At 42.2% G+C, this 14,095-nt stretch overlaps 1 protein-coding gene across 1 annotated transcript in view; it reads right to left on the bottom strand.

Moving 5' to 3' along the window:
* PPP3CA (protein phosphatase 3 catalytic subunit alpha) overlaps positions 1-13,895 on the bottom strand; it is a 203,264-nt gene extending 189,369 nt beyond the window's left edge. Inside the window, exon 1 of the mRNA XM_061993547.1 lies at positions 13,318-13,895. Coding sequence (XP_061849531.1) covers positions 13,318-13,375 — 58 coding nt within the window. The 5' untranslated portion in view covers positions 13,376-13,895. The remainder of the gene's footprint in view (positions 1-13,317) is intronic.
* Positions 13,896-14,095: the final 200 nt, after the last annotated feature.

Genomic DNA, 14,095 nt, shown 5'->3' with positions numbered 1-14,095 from the left:
GTGTCCATTATCTTTTGCGCTGCCACTGGGCAATACTGAAAAGAACCTGGTTTCCTTCTCTTCATTTCCTTCCACCAGGTATTTACCCAAACAGATGAGACGCCCCTCAGCATTCTCTTCTCCCAGGTCAATAGCCTTAGCTCTCTCAGCCTCTCCTCACATGGAAGATGTTCCAGTCCCACAGACATCTTTGTGGCCCTGCAATGGATTCGCTCCAGAATGTCCATGTCTTTCTCAAACTGGGAAGCCCAGATCTGCACCCAGCACTCCAGGTATAGCCTTTCCAGTGCTGAGGAAAGGAGAACAGTCACCTCTCTCGATCTGCTGGCAGCACTCCTCCTAATGAAGCCCAGGAGGCTGTTAGCAAATTCTCTAAGATGGCCTATTAAAAACTTTGTCTCCAACTCCCACAAATCAGAACCCATAGCAACTGGATTATAACCAAAAATACATCAGCAGAATAACTTTCCGACTGGCAGTACTTCTAAGCTCAACCTAGGTTATACAAACAATATCCTACACTAAAGTGTTGTTTGTGACAATAGGCTAAAAGATGTGAAGTTAATACTGTACTGTCACATACATTTCAGACTTTCATTAATGACAGTCATTTCCCCCATCTTCTATGAGGTAAACAAATAGTATTTGCATGAGGTTAGTGTCACCTGAGATTCAGACCTCCAGGGAAGCAGCAGTACCGTGTTAAAAAGGTTAAGTGTGCTACTCTAATGTGCACGTTCTTTATATGTCTAAATTAATTTTTGTTTACATTTAGATTTCAAATAAACTGTAACATATGGAGCAACTGCAGAGAGTCCAGCAAAGGGCCATTATGATGATTTAAAGGGACTGAGACATCTCTCCTATGATGAAAGGCTAAGAGAGTTGGGGCTGGACCAGGTGACCCCCAAAGGTCCCTTTTGGCCTCAACTATTCTGTGCTTCAGTGAAGCTGTCAGAGCTGATGCTTTTTAGCTGTGACTGAGAAACAGACTTCAATATACCATCCATAAAAAATAAGGATACAATCTTTCTCCAGTGCAGCAATGGAGCAGAAGGTTAAACGATAAAGAAAAAAACACTCCCTTACCTTCTAAGGTAATCAACAGCACAGGAGCTAAAACTAATTTCTCAACTGAAATGAATGCAGGTTTGCCTCCTTTTGTATGTTTGAGCTCACTCCTCTTTCCCCCCTCTACCAAAAGTAACCTCACCTCAGTATGCTTAAAAGAGAGCACCTTAAAGTCATTTTCCCCTCCTTGTTACTGACAGTTTGAGGACAAACAGGTTAAAAGTTGTTACGGCTAACAGAAACTTTTCTTAAAAGTGCAAAAAGATCTTTCACTAAAAATCTAAATGAAACTTAGCTATACAGAGACTATATGAGCAAATCAAACTTCACCAACTGTCTTTGACAGTTCTCTGCTTTTTGATAGAGTCAAGCTCCCTAGCAGCATTTACATCGGTGTCTGTGCAGCAGAGTGGGAAGCTAATATACTTGCCTGACCCAGCACAATTCATTAGGCAAAAAATGTCCTGTAACAGCTCTCTACTTTTGATTTATAAACCGGATAAGAATCCTTAAGTAGCATTGAAAACACATACCCTTGCTCCATACATTTCCTCTTCCCACACTCTGCAGCTGTATGCCCAATATACCTCATTGTGCCATTCGGCCCCCCCTCCAGTAATCAATGAGGACTCCACTTGTGTGACACAGAACAGTAGGTCTCTCAGGGAAGAAAACAATGCTTCTATGCAGATCTGATATGTACGTCTTTTGTACTACTATCAGTGTGATTTTAAGACTTACTCTGTTACACCAAAAAATAAGTTAAAGAGATTTTAAGATAACACAGATGTGTTCATTAGTGAAGAAAACTCATCTGTAAGGAATATAGAGAAAAAAAAAAAGATATATGAGAAAGGTTCCTATTTGGTTTTCCAACAATAAAAATCAACCATAGATACCTAACAGAAAATATGTAACGCTACACTTCTGAAGACACAGCAACAGAACAACAAACTATTTCTTGGGAACCCAGCCACCTACAACAGACACGTCCCTTTTCACTTGCTAAATGAAAGCACTGCAAAGTAGAAGCACACTTTGCTCAGAGCTAACATCATCCTGTCCTAAGCTGTGTTAAGATCAGATATAACAAAGCAGTTTAAACTGAAGAGAAATCATGCCCTGAAAACAAGGGCCAAAATCAGAAGTCCTAAGATGACAACTTGATCCACAGTTTACTCAAGTTAATGAAAAGACTCCAACTCCCACAGATTTTGGTGGGTTATGAAACAGGTCCTGTGGAGGTAAATGTTCCAAGTCATAAACAGCAATGCCGTATTTCGTTACCTAATTGCTACCACTGCTTATGAAGAAATCCCTGGTGTGAAATAGAGAATAAATACAACAATCTCACTCTCTCATTTTAAAAATGGCATGAAAAGAACAATAAAAGAAAGTTATTGAAGAGAACTAGATTGTTCCCAGCTGTTATCATAAAATACTACAGCTGTTCGTGTCATTGTAGCTAATGACCAGTTGCACTTTTTCAAAGATTGTAACACAGTATGACCATTGTAATCTACATCAAACTGAAACTTGGCAAGCACCATGGGAAAAAAAAAAAGCTTTAAAAATTATTTCAATACTGTTTGATTTTATTTTATTATTTCTGTTCATGGTTTGGGTTTTGTGTTTGGGTTGATAGAAAGGGATTCTGTACGAGTGGATCTGCATGCAAATTATCAATTGTTAAACTCCTTGAAAAAAAGACAGTAAATAAAGGTATTACACTACTTAACTTGTCTTTTCCAGTAATAGAATTCATTTAAGAAATCCAAAATCTGGTGTTGAAGAGAGATGTGCTGAGTAAATTTGTCTCAAGTCCAAAGTGGAGGGTGGATCTTTCCTCTGGAGCAAAGAACAGGGTGGGCTGCTCCATCTACAAGTTTTGTTGTTGTTTTTTAACTGTAATACACATGAACCAAATGAGATTTTTCATAAGGATGGAAACACATAAACGCAATGAAAAGGTTCAAATAGAAAATACCACATCTACAGATGCTGAAAAGATTTTCATATACAACTGTCTACCCAAGCATTACTCCTTAACAGGTGGAGAAAAAACTAAGAAAAAGCATTTATTCCTGCATAAAATCTCCACAGAACATGGAAAATACTATTTCAAGTAATTTAATGTCATTTCTAAGGAAAACACACGAGTATATGTTCCCCTCTAGTGATGTGCCTTCTCCTCCAAAATCATCCATAAAGAGCTACAGACCAGAAAGAAGTCACAAGCTCCTGCACTGCCCTTTTTTTTAATTCTCCAAGTTACTGAGGAAAGCATTAATTTATTAATAAAACTAGCATTCATTTTACCAGTTTCTCCACTTAAAAAACAAACAAACAAACAAAAAATCCAGAGAATTCCAAACACTTCAGAAAGACTACCACTTAATCATACCCAGCACACACCCACTTTCATAGGGTCTTGATTACAAATACAGCCACAGCAAAAGAACAGTAAAAATTAAGCATCCCTATCCAAACAAAGAGAAAGATAATTGTCAAATGTGTACTTATAACCAAAAACAGCAATGTAAAACAGGTTAGAAGCTCAGACTCTTTTTCTGCCTTTGGGCCATCTATGCAGACTGCAAAGGATTTCCTTTCCAGTGATAGTTACTTCTAAACATGAACTCAGGAACTTTGCTTTATCCAGCCACACAATTACTGAGCTCTCACTATCAGCAAGTACAGAAAAAAAAATGAAAAAAAAAAAAATTGTACAACCTACCTTCAAAGACACTCACAAAAGCTTAAATTAAAAACCAAGATCTAATCACACACTAAATTAGGCCAAAAACCTGTAGTTTGGGTTCTATTAATTAAGCCTATTGAACAATGCCTAGAACGAGCGTCAAAGACTGTCTGCAGCATCACATCTGCGTAAAACATTATTAACACATGTTATTTTCACCATTCCAATCAGAAGTTCAAAGTGCACTTCCTTTCTTGTGGCAACACAGTGCAGGCTTGATATTTTTGTATAATTAGCAAGTATCAGAGCCAACATTACAGCACAATTTGCTCCATAGGTTAGTTATACTTCTTTGCTCTGCTCCACCAGTTCTCTATTGTGCAACACTCAGGACAATTTAAGGAAAGCATTTTGGCCAACACAAATCTGATGCAATAAAATGCCTAAGCTGCATGCCTCTAAAAAAGATGGGATAGAGAAAAAGAATATGATATAGAATATTGGCATTGTTACAGCAATACCTGTCTCCATCAGTACATGTAATTCCATTTGAGCACTTTTCAATTTGGAAAGCCCTGTAATGCATCAGACTTAATTTAAGCCATGTATGCCTACACACACACATATACACAAAAGGACAAAGAGCTACTGCTATTAGAACCATATTTTGGCATAATTTTTCCTTTCTTTACCACAAAAATTTTGTATAATCTCAATGCAAACTAGGTTTTGCACTTATGCTCAGAAGTTAAGGTGGAGGGTTTAAAGGTCACTCATCCCTGGTGAACTTCAGGTTTTTTTCAAGTATTACCAACTTCAGCAAATGTTACCTTCTGTTGCTAACTATCTTTTGTGTCTGGTTGCAGAGATATCAAAGAAAGAGTGTTCATATCACCTGTCTTTTCAAGTTAAACAAAAACACACCACTCTGTATCCTGGCCCTCGGAGCCTTCTGAAAACTATGAGAGTCGAAATTAACAGTCACACTGTGAGTTTCCCATATTACTACTAAGCAACCTGCAAGCTGCAGCTGAACAGCAAAATAGAGACATCGTGCTGTGACAAGGGTAGAGCTTGAGCAGCACACTGATAGTGGAGCTATTCACTGAAAAGTCAGCAGGTGCCTGCAGAATTACAACAGAAGTCTGAGGAAGAGGGAGAATATACTTAAACTACTCATTCTCACGCGCTTCCCCCAAGCACCTACAAATGCCTACAGAGGTATTAGAAGACACATTGTTCAGTGAACCTCTTGTTTCAGGCACACGCACCCAAATCACAACTACCAGGCAGTATCAAGGTTGCTCAGCATACCTAGCAATGAGTAAAAAAGCAATAATGACAGGAGAGTTTGCAGAAATGTAGGAAAGGTATAGACAGGAAAAGAAAAGGGACGTTGAAAGACAAAGGGGAGACAGTATTAAAAAAGAACCATGGCCAAACCAAAAGGAAGCTGCAACACAAATTCAGTACAGCACTGATTTATTTCTAAGTAGAAAGAAGTCTGAATAGTAGACAATCCTCAAACTAAATGTTTTCAAAAACATTCTTAATGAAGTGCAACCTAAAATGAAATAATGCCATCTACATCTTAAGCATATGTATCCCACAGACACCCAGGAATTAACTTTGAGCTAAAAACACTATTTTTGACCTCTGGTGCGATTTCACTTTGCCCCTTCCCCCCTCCAGCTCTAAACACAAATTATATTATTTGGAAATGAGTTGGAGACTGTGTTGGCATCATAATTCAATCTTAAATAACACAGTCATGTTCTCCTCATAAAGTAGTGTTGCCATATCAACATAAACGTGCCTAACCTCACTTATAAATATAGATATCATAGTCGTCAGTTTCACATGCACGTAAATGCCTGTCAAGAAGGTACTACTCTAGAGGTGTTATTTCAACAGTAGCAGCTTTCTGGTGGAAGAGTAAGTAGGGTACAAATAAGTAGTTCAAACTTTTATCTTTTAAAGAAACATTTACCACCATAGCACTCATTCTCTCCCTGTTTCTCCACATGCAATATTCTATCTCTTCTTGCATTCAATAATTAAATGAAAAAAACAAGAAAGTACGGGGGTACAATCTCCAACAATAATACATCTGAATCTGCAACCCAGGTGGCAGATTGCTCAATGAGCCATGCATTCAGTGAACTAGGCTGCACATGTGATATAATGTCTTTCAGACCTGAGATGATACTTTTCACCATTATTGATTGAATAGCCATAAAATGATCTTTTATGGGGGAACGTCAAGGTAAATGACTGATTATCAGAAAAGGAAATGACTTAAGTGTTCAGCTGAAGAACCATTCTACAACTGTAACTCGCATTTGACTTGCAAAACCACATACAAAGGAATATAAGAAGGCACCTCTTCATGAAGATGATTTGAAGTGGCTTTTACTTCAGAAACTTGTGGCTTCTTTTATGGCACGCTTGAGAAAAGTGTTAAGCAGTATCTTTGTATCTTAAAACACTCTTAAGGAAGTATTTTTCTCCACATTCTTTAAAGCTACAGAGCTATATACCCCCTCTACGTGTTGCTTCAACATTGCTGGGAAGACTTGGACAAATTAATATTCAAATTTAAATTAAAAAATCCCAAATTTAAAATTATAGTCCTGCTTTTGAACTGTTAGGTAGGAGCCACTCAGTAAAACAAAAGAAACTAAAAAAAACCCCAACTTTGGAGTATCCAAGCCACAGGTATTTATTTACTGACATTAAGTACACATAACTAAGCAACATCTATCATCTCCAAGTGGGATGTATGTGATGGAAGCAGACACCATTCAATTAGGGAATGGATAGTAGAGAGGAAACACCTGTTCTATATAACATCGCCCTATGGAAAATGACCTCAACCATCTCATATTTTCCAATTCAGTTAAACGCTGATAACATCCAGCCTGAACTCCTTTTTGAAGTTTCTCACCACCAATAGTAGCATCAAAAGCAACAGCTCTATTTCTAGACTCAGTCAAAAAGAACAGGGAACAGAAAGCAGCTTTAGTCAATGTGGAATTCACAAGTGTACAAAAGATATACAAACAAGGCAATTTTCACAGAATCAGAGAATGGTAGGGGTTGGAAGGGATCTCTAAAGATCACCTAGTCCAACTTGCTCTGTAGGTTCCCCTGGACCAGGTCACACAGGAACGTAACCAGATGGATTTCTAACACCTCCAGAGAAAGAGACTTCACATCCTCCCTGGACAGCCCGTGCCAGGGCTCCCTCAACCTTACAGTAAAATAGTTTAAGTGAAACTTTTCATGTTCCAGCTTTTGTCCATTACCCCATGTCCTGTCACTGGACACGAACAAAAAAAAAGTATCGTCCTATCCTCTTCACATATACCTATCAAATACTTGTATTCATGTGATCTCCCCTCAGTCTCCTCTTCTCCAGGCTGAACAGACCCAGGTCCTGCAGTCTTTTCTCATAAGACAGATACTCCAATCCCCTGATCATCTCAGCAATGTCCAATGTTAGGACAATGGACAACAGGTACAAGCTAGAGCCTAAGAGGTTCCAAAGAAACACAAGGAAAACTTCTTCACTTCTCCAGTGACAGAGCACTAGAACAGGCTGCCCAGATGGGTTGTGGAGTCTCCTTCTCTGGAGACATTCAAAACCCAACAGGATGAGTTCCTGTGTGATCTACTCTAGGTGGTCCTGCTCTGCAAGAGGGGTTGGACTACATGATCTTTCGAGGTCTCTTCCAGCCCTTAAGATTCTGTGATCTCTGTGGCCTTGCAAAGGACTCTGTCCAGAAGTTCCCTGACCCTCTTGAGCTGGGGAGTCCAAAACTGGACACAGTACTCCAGATGTGACCTCATCAGTCCTCATCAATTTTGCCCCTCACCTGATATCAGTCCTGAGACTCAGCAAGCCACTCTCATAATACAGAGCATGAGAAAAGCCTCCCACCTATGCAATGCAGCAATAACTACAACAGGAAGGTGCTCTTCAGTATCAACACGATTCTTCCCCTATGCCTACACTGCAAAAGGTTTATTTTACAATGTATTTACAAAATTTTCTTAATGACTAAGAGGGTCAGTGAGTGCATAAATCAAAATAAACTACCAGCTTTATTACACAAGCATTACTGGCAAGCATTGTACTTTGGTTCTGTTTCAGTTTCTTGGTACTACATTCACAATCCTTTACAAGTGTTACACAACTATCACATGTATATACAGGTTTATACCATGTAACGTACACGAAGCTGACAGAATCCACCAGTCTTACAAGTATTAATTTTGATGAGGAGACAAGAAGAAAGCAGTTACATACAAGAAAATAACAACCTAGTTTTCTTTCCTAAGTAACCGTAAGGCCCATACAAGCATATTCAGATGTTTTGTGCTCTCAGTTGCATCTCATATCAGCTTGTTTCACAAAGGTTCCAGGAATCTGCAATTACAGACTTTTTGCTATTACCAAAGTTGTGGTATAGGAACATCTATCCCTTCAAACAAAGGTAAAAGTGGACAGAGAAGAGCAGATGACCTCCAGCTGTACCACTGCCACCTTTCTGACATAGCTGAAGGTGGATTCTCCAGGTAATAATACTCCTTAAATCCAGATGCAGGCTTCCTCAGAGCAAGCCAGTACATTCCTAAGTAATATAAAGATAAATTAATCAAAAGAAAAATAAAGTCGGCTTTCCTAAACTGACAGAAGGAGCTATAAAGCAACTCCTTCCTTTCCCTCGTGGGAACAGGCAGATACTGAATCTTCAGTACCCTCAGAAGAGGGGCACATAACTATTTACTGTCATTAGATAGCTGTAACAACACAAGTAACACTGGTCCTTGTCATACATCTCCCAACACTCAGATTTACATCCAATACATACCAAATTCGTCAACACTATTGACATTTCAGGTCACCACACAATTACTCAAAAACCACTGAAGGGGATCCCAGAACTTGCAGGATATAACTATGATGGAAAAATTGAACTTGATTCCCAGAGAGACAGAAGCAGGCTTTGCAATATACTAATGCTGGATTTCAGAGTGGAGCACAAGCCTTTGGTGAATAGACACAAGTCTCTCTGGACTATCAGGAACTCAAAACTTCATTGCTAATTCCCATTATTGACAGCAATTTTACCTCTCACGAATCTGAAATTAACACTGATGGCTAACATATTGATCATGAGCTGGCATTCATATTGTATTACAAACAACTGACATCCTGAACATTAGAAGGCCATTAACAATGACATGGTTTGAAAATCAGAGACAGCAGAGACGGATGTCTAGTTTCTTTGGGCATTGTCAATCATTGATATAAATGTGTACACTTCCACACACAACACACAAGAGGAAAGGAGACTGCCAATGTTCACAGACCATGGCAGTAGCCTATCTAAACAGCTGAGATGGTATGATTTTTAAAATTCTCTTTTCCTTCAAAGCTAATAAAAACCCCAACCAACTCAACAAACAACAACAACCTGACCCAGAAAACCAAAAGCAACAGACAAGAAAACCACTCAAATGTACACAACCCTCTGGGCTGCCCATACGAATCAAAACAATCACTGTACCTAGCTAACAGCAAGATTTCCAAGAAATACTGACTTTATTTCTTTGTATGACTGCTCCAGTTCACTTTCAAAGTTTTTACTTAGGATTACTCTGCTTTAGAACAGTATTTCTAGAAGGCAGTAATGCAACACTGAATATTTTGAGGCGATCAAGTAACTTGATATACAGCTTCTCCCTCTGGGTCAGTGGGGTTCAAATCTTGCTAATGTCAGTAGTGATCAAAAGCTGTTGACATTAGACAGCTGTTGTGTGACTCATGAGGAATGAGCTCGTATCCTCAGTCCAGTTTTTCCTAGACAGGTATTCCTAAATTCACAAAAACAACCAAGCCCACACTCTGGCTGGCTAGTCTGAGGAGTTAAAAGCAGTGTTGATGAGAGGTATCTTCTTCAGTCCTGAAGGAGAGCAAGAACTTTAAGACATGTCTATCCAGGTGAAGACTGCATCATACCTCTAGCAAAAAGAGCAAGAAATTAAAATTTGTAAGTATGTCAAGTCAACATTTGCTGCAAGAGTATGTTATCCTGAGCCTTGATCTCGATAAACTTCTGAACATACCGGTTATTGTATTTGCAGTCAATTGACTGAAATGCTGCTCTTCTACAGAATCACAAAATCTGGAGAGTAACGGTGAGTTGTCTGATTTGCAACATAACACCTGTACCATCTTAAGGAAATCACAAGAGTAAAACAAAAAAGTATTTCTCAAATGATAAGTGCATCTTCTAGATTCCCATACTTCTCCTTTATCTCAACAAAATACAGTTTTATAAACTCTAAACAAGAGTTGATTTGCTCCTGAAAAGTTAACACTACCCATGTAGTCAAATTTTTTCTTTACACTGGTCATTGCACAACAGTGTCAGATGAAAAAACTTCAATGTGAAATGTAATTGTACACAAGCTGGACTTTATAAGCATTAGGGCCTCCTATGCCTTTTTATCCTTCTGCCGAAAGCATGTTTAATATTTAATTCAAATCAGTCCAAGCACCGTTCAGACAATTCAATAATCTCTCATGCATTTTGCGTTGCTTAAGTCCTCACCTATGGAAATAACTGACTTCTCAGTATAGATGAGTTTTTTAAGCATGAGAACGCAAAAAGGTAAAAAAGTGCCCACAGCAACCCCCCAAAGAGACATCTCTCAGCCACAGGCCATCTGCACGAAGCTGCTGGAACTGTGACCTCCCCAAACCCACTCCATCATTATGTAACAGTGCTGAGACAGGATTTTCACCAGCTAGCCCAGAATTGTTGTTAGAAGGAGACATCTCTTGTCACACACCAGCAAATCGGAAGGCTTTAAAAAAATTAAAAAGAAGCCAACCAAACACAATGAAAACAAGCAAAAAAAACCAGAACATGCAAACAGAAGAAAGAATTTAACCTAGAGCGTATATTCATACGCTAAAAACATTTCCATTCTAAGTAAGGCTTTATATGATATTCTAAATTAAAAAACCAAAAAGCTGTTTTCACAGGTTCTATCCCACCAACAGCAGAATATCTGGTTTTCCTCTCCAGACTACCAAGGCTCTCCAACTATTTGCATAGGCGCTTACAAGGTGCCTTTTTATTTTAATTATTCCTTATACATTTAACACTGCAAGCCTGTTTCAGTTGTTCCTGTCAAGAAGGTACAAATCAATTCCTATAGGAAAGGAACAAATGAATCTTTTCTCATCTCATTATTATTACTACCATTTTCTTACTCTAGTTCCTTATCGTCTATAGGAAGGCAGTGTGAAGTCCCTATGATACAGAAAAGAATAATCCTATTAAGAATGTTTGCTGTGTACTGCACTCTTCAGACGCTGTTTAAGACCTTAAAAGGATTTCAATATTTAATTAGGGACTGAACCAGTTAAACAGATCTTGACATGTCCAGTGGAACACTGCCATTATGAGACAACAGTTACCAGCTGAGATGGACACCTAAGCAGCATGTATGTTCTGTTTTTTTGTTCAAAACTTGAACCCAGTTGAACTGAATTGATTCAGTTTAGTTGCATTATAAAAATACCTCGCTACACATGCTACTAAGTTTGCTTAGAAATGGTGCTTTCAGATGTTTAAGACATTAGAAAAATGAAAATAATTATTACTCACAAGACATCCTAAGAGGCACTGAAACCACTGAGGCTTTTTTAAATATTAAGACAATTCCTATTAATGATGAACATAACCTTAAACCAAAGGAAGTTCTGACACAGCAAAGATCAAGACATTTGGTCATGTATTAGGACCAAGAAAGATGTAAAAAAGAAACGAACAAAAAAAACCCCAGAAAACAACCTCACAAAAAATACCCAAACAAAACAAAAGTTAGCCATCTCACAATCATGAAGAAGGCTTCCCAATGGGATGATCATTTGTTGTTTCTATAGAAGATACGCATCAGCTAAACATGCTGTTTCAGGTTTCTAAAGCCCACTCTTAGTATGATATAACATACTGTCTACTTAAACGAGCAGTAAATATTGCACATATTAGAAGGTAAAGGTGAACTGGCACAATATTTTCAAAATAAATATTTATCGTGCTTGTGATTATGTTTCTTATAACAACTGAAGACTAACAATTTAATGTGGAGTGGAAAAAAAAATTAGGGGAAAAGGTATAAGATGGTACATGCAAATATAAACACAAAAACATAAATAATATGTCTTCCTGCATATTATTTACATTGAGTGCCCAGTTTTGGTGTAAATACAAAAGTGTATCCATTCCAAGGCCTTTTCAGCCTCCTGGGTTCTGGAAAGACGCATGCTGTATCTACGATTTGTGCTTGCCACTCTGTATTGATATACCGGTTATAACCCAACCAGAAGAAATACACTGTATCCAAGTGCATCCAGCTACATGGCCGGTGTAGAAAAGGGAAAAAAAGGAAAAAACAGAGCCAAAAACCCGAATCACGACGTACAGGCACACTTCACACGTACCGAGAAATGCACACGTGCAATTTAAATCAGGCACTACCTCAGTAAATAAGACCTTGGTTTGTACTGCAGGACTCAATGTGTTGTTAATCCAAAGTCTAATTTGCCTATATAGTCGAGGCTCTCGGCACACACATACCTTCGAAACCGAGCAAAAATCATGGAGCCGATACGTGGTTGTGCCGAGCACCCCCACGCACATCTGCATGCACACGCGGGTGCACGGCCACGGTACGTCTGCTGGATAACTACACATCCACGCAGGCCAGGCCGTCAGTAAGAGACGGCGATGGAGGAGGAGGAAGCAGCCTTCGCCGCCTCCCATAGCGCCCGCGGCCCGCCGCCCCCTCTGTGCCCACTGTCACGGCAATCCCCCTCGCAGGTGCCGCGGGGGCAGCCCTACAGGGAGTGCAGGATTTGGATGAGGGAAGCCAGGCAGCGCAGCGTGTCCCCTGCATCAAGATTTGGCTTGGTGGGAGAGGGGGTGGGGAGCGGAGCCCCGGCTGTCGGTGTGAGGAGGTTTCCAGGCATCCTTGCAGCATGCGGGGAGCCGAATGGCAGTGACAAGCGGCGGCGCAGCCTGCGGGGGGGGCTCCAGGGAGCGCAGTCCGGAGGAGGGGAAGAAGGAGGAAGGGGGGATGCCCGGAGGAGCAGGCGGGCTGAGGGAGGGGGCTGAGCCCTGCCCCCCTCTCCCCCAGGCACTGGGGCGGGTTGAGGAAGCTGGGGCTCCCCCTCTCTCTCACGCCAGCCCTGTGCAGCGCCTTCAAGGCGGAGAGGGGGAGGTGGCGGGGGAGAGGAAGGGAGGGAAATGCTGCAATGTAGCGCCGGGCGGGCGGGCGAGGGAAGCCGCAAACCCTCCACCGGGGCCCGGCGCAAGCCCCCGGGCCGAACCCACCGCTTCCTTCGGCCGTACCGCCTGCAGCCTCGCGGTACCTGCCCGAGGTGGGGTAGGTGGGGGGCAGGGACGCGACCTCAGCACGGCGGTACGACCCAGCCGAAAGGGCGGCGAGGGCGCAGCACCCACCTTTCACCACCCTGTCCGTCGTCGATAACTTGGGATCAACGGCCTTATGCTCCGACATGTCCGGCGGCCGGGGAGGCGGCGGGGCTCTCCCCCCTCAAGCAGGGCAGGCGAGGGCTGAGGCGGCGGCCGCCGCTGCAGTCAAGACTCCGGGTCCTCCGCTGCGGCCGAAGTTGCCGCGTCCCGCCGCCGCTCGCTGGCTGGGCTCTGCCGCGCGGTGTCTTCCTCCTTCGTCTTCCTCCACCCCCGTCCTCCTGTCGTCCTCCTCCAGTTAATTATTGCTCGCTTTCAATCACGCCTCCGGGTTGTTTAGGAGGGCTCGCTCTTCCTCCCCGCGGCCAAAGACTCTGGCGACGGCACCCGCGGCGGGGGGCTGTCAGGCAGCTCCGACAGGAAAAGCCGCGAGTGGACGCGGGCAGCAGGAACAGCCAGGTTGCACACGCAGCGGCCAGCCCTGCGCTTCCTTCCTCCACGGAACGGCACGGCAGAGCACGGCGCGTCGCGTCGCTGGCTGCTCCGGCTCCTCCCGCCGCCGCCACGGGCCGCTGCCGCCGCACCGGATCGGGATCTGGATCCGTCTCTTCCCCCCCACCCCCCGCAGGGTCTCTCCCCTCACTCGCACCGACACCGGCCGCGGCCCCGCGGCGTAGCACACGCTCCTCGGCGCAGCCCCCCCGCCCGGCCCCGCCCTCCCGGCTCCCGCTCCCCCGCACCGCCATTGGCTCACACTGAGTTGCCAATCACTGTCAGGTGGCCCCGCCCCTCCCGAACCGCACCGCCC

This window comes from Colius striatus, chromosome 3 (genome assembly GCF_028858725.1).
Source record: "Colius striatus isolate bColStr4 chromosome 3, bColStr4.1.hap1, whole genome shotgun sequence".
NCBI classification, from domain to species: Eukaryota; Metazoa; Chordata; class Aves; order Coliiformes; family Coliidae; genus Colius; species Colius striatus.
The sequence above is the reverse complement of the archived record's forward strand: the minus strand, read 5'-3'. Positions and strand labels throughout refer to the sequence as shown.